We start from the raw sequence: 7,601 nt of genomic DNA, 5'->3' as shown, positions 1-7,601 counted from the left end.
AGTGGCAAATTCAAACCCTTTTCGAAAAACAAACATAAAATTGAATTGTTCTAATTTGAGCAAACTAGTCTATACTTGTATGCTTCACATAGTAAATTTTAGGATTTATTCAGTAATCAGAACATGAACATATAAAGAAAATAAAAAGTCATATCATGGTTTAGTAGAGGCCGATCTTTTGATCGGGTGAGCGGGGGTGCTCATTATTGACCTTCCCCTCTCATACCTAAGGTTCCGAGCCAAGCATCCTTGGTTACGACGAACAGTGGCCTTGGCACCGAGTCATGGGTTTCCTAATTTCCCAAAATATTAGGTGGCGACTCTGAGATCTGATGACGCAGTCCATTTTTGACAAAATTGCAATAAAATGGATTTTCAATAAAAGTTTTCAAATCTGGACTCTCGTCTACGTTTCACATTGCACTCGTGAAACTTGAGATCAAAGAGATCTCGGGAGTCCGAACTGTTTAACGTGCGCGGGTACTCCCCGGGCATGTTACAGTGGTGTATATGGATTCTCGTCTTCTGCAGATTCCCTAAATGCCCGGTGGCCACTCGATGCATCAGGAACCTATGTTAGTCAGTGCATAATGTGTTAATCATATTCGAATTTCATACATAATCTTGAGTGAAAATTGAACTATCAAATAATTGTGATGTTTATATGGAACCTGTCTGTTGGGATCCACACTCGCCCCCTGTGACACAAGGGCCATCATCTCAGCTCTCATCTGCTGCAAATGTGTAGAGAACTCTGCTCGCAGCTCCTCCCTCAACTCATCCCTTAGCTCAGCACGAACCTGCTGCGTGATCTGATCAATAGTCGATGGATGGGGTGTTGACTGTGATGGCCCAGCACCATCCTTATACACCACTCTCCGAGGCACGATTCTCCCGTATGTGCGACAATATCCATGTCTGTCATGACCTATCAACTCATGGAAAATGGCATTCCTAGCCTCCAAAGTCCGACCATCCTCAGGTAGCATAGAGAGTTGACGATTAAACTCATCCTGTATTGAATAAGACACACAAGTATACGCGAAATTAAGATGGTTGACACACAAAAAATAAACTTTAAATACAATCAAAGGTGTTTGGAAACTACCAAGGTCTGGATAACCTCTGGGTCATCTACTCTACGTGTCATAAGCCAAACATTCATCTTATCAGTAGACTCCCCCTTACTGGTCATCTAAATTTTTTTTTAGAAATATGAAAATTAGAATCCAAATAATTTGCAAATATACAATGTTTATTTATATAGAAAAATAAAACAATAAAATGTAAACCTCATGCCGTATCTGAGAGAAAGTAGTACGCCCTGTGGTATGAGCTATGCCGTGAGCTCGCCGATTTTTAGCGTTCCTACTTGCAATTTTCTATAACAAGTTCAACAAATGTAAGTATGTAAATATGATTTGTATGTTTACATATCATAAATATAACGTAATTGTATACCTCAGCATCGGAAGTACGCCAATACTCTACAAGTTGTTCCCACTGGCTTGGCACAACGTTCATGGGAACATCATCCTTCAGATTAGGATCAGAGCTTCTAGGCTTGAAATACTTAGCCTTAAGCTTGTTCTTGTGATCCTTCCATATGCTGTTGCAGTTTTTCATGCAGATTGGCTTGTACTCCTCTGGACATATATTCAAATTGTCCTATAAAACACAAAGTTTAAGGCTAAGTATAACACAAATTTGGAATTCGAATTTGTGGACAAAAATATACTTTTATCTTCACATCCTTCCAGATAGCATCAACAATATCATCAGGCACACTGTTCCAGTCAACAAAAGTAAGAGGAACAATGTTACCATTCTGGACAATAATGCCAAGTTGAGTAGTTAACTTGGCCACGTTATCCCCTATTGGGCAGTAATTTCCATCAAATTGTATGTGCAGCTTTTTACCAGTACCCCACTCTTTAATGCCCTTGGCACATCCTCTACCACGCCTAGTCGAGGTTGATGAAGAACTAACATGACCTGCGATATACAATAATAATAAACAATATGCAATGGTAACAACCAAATGCAAATTTAAATAATGTGAATACAAATCATATCAAATAAACCTGATGTGGGCTGTGAAGAAGTCGAAGGGTCTGCAAAATACAATGAGAATAAACAAGTTATATATAATGAGCATAAATAAATGTATGTGTAAATAATTTTCATGCAAATCAAAGCAAATTTAAATACCTGCGGATGGCTCATAAGCTGATGATGATAGCTGCTGTGGTGCCATTGATGGTGGACGCACCGATGGTAGGCGTGGAGGCCGAGTACATGGTAGCTGCTGTGGTGCCACTGATGGTGGTCGATACGGTGGTAATGGGCCCTCAGATGGTGGTGGCACTAATGGCCCCTCCGATGCTGGCCGATGTGATGCCTCCTCTAATGGTGGTGCTACTGATGTCCTGTTATGTAGCACATCAGACATCATGCGCCGGGGATGATCAGGCTTCCTCTTCCTTCCCATAATAATCTGCAAGCAATATAACATTAATTGACATTAGAAACATAGACAATGGTTTGTCATCAACTATAATATGACATGAATTGAACTAATACAATTACAAAGACAAAGTAAATTAAGAAATTGATGATTAACTACAACCTTGGCCTTAATTGAATTACTAATGTTGATTACATATCAGCCTATTTGAACATCAACTGTTTCCCCTTCTGCGGCTTCCCTCACCCAACCAACTTCTTCATCACGAAGCATTATATTTTCTTCCAATTGTTGGCTCATGTATGGCTCGATTTGTGGATCAGTTGAACTCATATCAAATAAACCTCTTTGAGACATCTTCACCACGACTTGCCAGTCTGGTTGTAACGGGTCTGCAACATACCAAACTTGCTCTGCTTGGGACGCCAAGATGAAAGGTTCATTGGTAATTCGATCATCTCGGTACAACAAATGATTGAAGTTCACCAACGTGAAATTGAAGACATCTTCTTTCTTTCCGTGAATGTTGTCAATCCAATCACACTTAAACAACACATGTTTCTTCTCATTGGAATATCGAATCTCAACAATATCTGTCAATTGTCCATAATAGTACACAGACCCCAGACGAGGATTCTTGTCTTTTCGACTAGCATAACTTATGGTATCTGCCTTCAAAGCTACACCACAATTTTGTGTGGCTCGACGATCATCCATGGCCTTTACTCGATACCGAAACCCATTCAGTATATACCCGTTGAACCTCCTTGCCAGGTTATGAGGACCATTTGCCAATAGAATAATCTCTTCAGAAAGTATGACATCAGTAGTCCTTCGCAAAGTTTGGACCTATTTAACACGAAATGTAAAATTTAAAATGTAGATCGACTTAAGTAACTAGAATCTATAGAGTTAAATACATACATGTTCCTTGAACCAAATGTGAAAAGTTTCAAAATGTTCACGCCGAAGTTGATGATCGTCGACACGAGGCATTTTGAGCTTAAGTACTTCAAGGTGTTTGCTGTGTAGATTGAAATTTTAGCCATACAAAAATTTTAGTTGAAAATTCAATAAAACATAATAAAATATTGAGTGAGTGACTTAACCTACTTTATGAATGGTTGAACCGCGCTTGTATTGCATAAGATGTACCGATGAGCTTGTACCCAAGAAGTATTATCAAGATAAAAGCTTGTGTTTTCACCAGTAGCATGACCCAAATTATCAGCACCACTATAGTTCCTCACGGGTCGACTAGATTTGGTTTCCACATCACTGAGATATTGTGCACAAAAATTCATGCATTCTTCCATAAGATATCCTTTAGCAATTGATCTTTCAGGACGAGCTCTATTACGCACGTATTGCTTCAAAGTAAGAAGATACCTCTCAATTGGATACATCCATCGAAACTGAATCGCTCCACCCAATAACGCTTCATCAGCTAGATGTATAGGCAAGTGCTCCATTATATCAAAAAAACTCGGAGGAAATATTTTCTCTAGATGACAAAGTGTTACAGCGATACGATCTTTAATATATTGCAAACCCGTCGCACGATTCACTTTCGAACACAATTGTCTAAAGAAATTGCTCAATTCAATCAAGGGTTCAATTACATTCTTCGGTAACGATCTGCGAATAGCCAATGGAATAAGTTGTTGCATCAGAATATAACTATCGTGGCTCTTAAGACCCCCAATGCTTTTATCATGTAAACGCACACGACGTGATATATTGGATGAATACCCGTCGGGAACTCTTACTTCCTTTAACACTTTCAAGAACAAATCTTTCTCATCCTTGGTCATCGTGAATTGTGCTGGTGGTAAATAGGCTTTATTCGACCCTCTTAACTGCAAATGTAGGGGTTTTCTAATATTCATATCTTGTAAATCACGCCGAGCATTAACACCATCCTTCGATTTTCCTGCAACCCCTAATATTGTCCACAACACATTGTCACAAACATTCTTCTCTATATGCATCACATCGAGGTTGTGTCTTATTAGATTGTGCTCCCAATATGGCAATTCATAAAAGATACTCTTTTTCTTCCAACTATGGGTGCGATGTCCAGCTTTCTCCTTCTCTACCTGTCTCCTATGCCTCTCCTTAAGGTCATCCCTATTGTATTGGGTTAAAATACCCTCAGATTCTAATTGTAGCAACATCTCAGTTCCAGACAACAATTTTGGTTTGAGTCTGACTTCCCGACTACCATCAAATGATACTTTATCCTTCCGGAATTTATGGCCAGTAGGTAAAAATCTGCGATGACCCAAGTATGATTGTTTCCTACTATGTTTCAACCAACACGATGTAGTTTCCTTATTGCAACAAGGACATGCATATTCTCCTTTAGTGCTCCATCCTGACAAGTTTGCGTATGCAGGAAAATCACTAATTGTCCACAGTAAAGCTGCATGCATTTGAAACATTTGATTTGTTGATGCATCAAATGTTGACACACCTTCATTCCATAGTTCTTTCAACTCCTCAATCAACGGTTGCATATAAACATCAATCTTGTCACCAGGTCCTTTCGGGCCGTCAATAAGCACAGATAAAATTAGAAATGGTTGCTTCATGCACATCCATGGCGGCAAGTTGTATGGAATGAGCACAACAGGCCAAGTGCTATGAACTATGTTCATCGTCCTGAATGGGTTAAAACCATCAGATGCTAAGCCAAGCCTTACACTTCGGCAATCATTACTAAAGTCAATATTCCGACGGTCAAAATCTTTCCATGCAAGGGAGTCAGCAGGATGCCTGAAGACACCATCATCAGTTCGTTCCTCTGCATGCCATCTCATTAACTTGGCCGTCTTGGATGACATAAACAACCTCTGCAACCTTGACTTTAAAGGAAAATACCTCATCTGTTTTGCAGCTACTTGTTTGCCACTTGTGTTAGGACCATTTGAACCACCATCACCATTTGATTTCCATCTAGAACTGTTGCATATGACACATTTATCAAGATTGGCGTCCTCGTTTCGAAACAACATGCAACTGTTGGGACATGCATCCCACGTCTCATACGTGAAGCCCAAATCTGTTGTGACCTTTTGAGCTTTATAATATGAGTCCGGGAGTTTCACACCCAACGGAAACACCTCATTCAATAACTCAAGCAACATGTCAACAGACTTGTCCGTCCACTGATTAAGCACCTTCAAATGTAGAAGTCGAACAATGGATGACAAAGATGTGAACTTCTGACAACCCGGATACAATTCACTTTGTGCATCTTGAAGAAGTTTGAAATACTTTGCAGTCTCTGCATTTGGACCGAGCTGGGGTTCAGATGCACGGGGATCAGGCCCCTGTGGTTCATCATCCTCAACACTTGTACCGGCATGTGGATTTCCCATAGCCCCTTGTATCATTCCAATCATATCATCTCCAATGTCTAAATTAGCTAATGTTTCATTCTCTCGATTACTATGCAGAGATATGTAAGATTCCCCATGATTAATCCAATGTTTGTATTTTTTAAAAAAACCATTCAAAATCAGATGCTCCTGTACACCATCTCGTACAAAATAGTATCGATTCTCACACTTCCTACACGGACAACTGATCATCGAACCTTCAACCCTATTGGTGTAGGCAAACACAAGGAATTCATCAATCCCATTAATGTATTCACTCGACATCCTATTTGGCAAATCAATCCAACTCTTATCCATCATCTGTACACATCCACAAGAATATCTCACCAAAGTAACTCTAAATATAATACCTACACATAAATATTCACTCGACATCCTATTTGGCAAATTAACGAAATGTCTAAAATTCCTATTTAAGGTTTAAATTAATTAAATTAAAAATTTAAGATTTATTTTATTATAAGGGTTAAAATCCTGTTTTTTTTTTTTTTTGTATTTTTTTTATTTTCTCTTAAATATTTTTATGACTTATTTAAACATTTGCAATTTAAATTTGTAATCGAACCATTACATGTGTATGATATCAAACCCCCATTGTCAAAATTTTATTTCGTTAGTAAAGTTTTTTCAGACCTCCACTGACTTTCCGTGGTTAAAAACACCCCCATTAGTTAAAGATAAAACTTCATGACTTTATAATTGAGTTTATATTATTATTAAAACTTTATAATTGAGTTTGTCTCATGGTTATTTGTAATTGAATCTTCTTAAACACCAATATAATTTGAGACGATTTAAACAATTAAAGTATTAGTTTAATTTATTTCGTTCTTAAGTTCGTAAACTCAACACAAGTAACTAAAAAATACCAAAAATAATATATTTTTAATGTTTGACTAGCTGAAACTACTAACTGCATTTACTGAGCCAAAACTACGAAAACTAAAATAGCTAACTTGATAGTTATTAGTTCAATGGAGTTGAAATTTAGTGATTTAATCACTGTTTTAATTAAAAAAATAAAAACAACTATTTTGATAGAGATGCTCTAATATAATATGAATAAGAAAATAGTAGTTTGGCCGGATGATGTGGTTGTCTAAATTATAAGATTAAAATTTTTCACATTATGTTAGGTTGCTACTGTTACTGATTTTGACAAACTATTTCTAATTAGAGCATATGATTTGGAAAAAATAAAAAAATAAAAAACTTGAAGGATTGAATGGTAAAATTGATAATTTATGGATGAAATAGAAAAAAAAAATGATAATAGTTGAAGAGATATAAATGAAAACAACCATAAAAATAATTAAAAAAATTAAAAACACTAATTGATAATAGTTGTACAGCAAGCCAATGGCAAAGATAGTGAAGAGTATTGAGGTTAAAGATGAATTCTCACCGTTTGTTGTTTCGTTTTCACCAAGGGGGCCAAACCCAATTACATTAATAAACAGATTTATATATATATATATATATACATATATATAGACAGATTTATTAATAACCATGAGACAAATCTGTTATATATAGACAGATTTCAGATTTATATACATATATATAGATAGATTTATTAATTAAAGCATGTTCTTAATTAAAGTATGTTATTAATAAACAGATTTATATACATATATATAGACAGATTTATATATATATATAGACAGATTTATATATATAGATTTCAGATAAACAGATTTATATATATATATAGACAGATTTCAAATTTA

The 7,601-nt window shown here is 36.6% G+C and overlaps 1 protein-coding gene across 1 annotated transcript; it reads right to left on the bottom strand.

Annotated features, from left to right (window-relative positions):
* Positions 1-496: 496 nt before the first annotated feature.
* Positions 497-4,077, bottom strand: LOC145811893 (uncharacterized). The gene is made up of 9 exons (XM_082907579.1): positions 3,392-4,077; positions 2,212-3,316; positions 2,085-2,114; positions 1,739-1,995; positions 1,462-1,599; positions 1,293-1,382; positions 1,109-1,195; positions 672-1,013; positions 497-571 (listed from the first exon to the last, which is right to left on the bottom strand). Exons 2-9 carry the CDS (start codon positions 2,513-2,515, stop codon positions 497-499), a joined length of 1,323 nt encoding a protein of 440 aa, XP_082763705.1. The 5' UTR covers positions 2,516-3,316; positions 3,392-4,077.
* Between the last annotated feature and the right edge of the window lie 3,524 nt (positions 4,078-7,601).

The sequence above is a fragment of the Camellia sinensis genome, chromosome 2 (genome assembly GCF_055761805.1).
Source record: "Camellia sinensis isolate YWXY chromosome 2, ASM5576180v1, whole genome shotgun sequence".
Lineage (NCBI taxonomy): Eukaryota > Viridiplantae > Streptophyta > Magnoliopsida > Ericales > Theaceae > Camellia > Camellia sinensis.
Note: the sequence above shows the minus strand (reverse complement) of the source record. Positions and strands in the feature narration are given on the sequence as shown.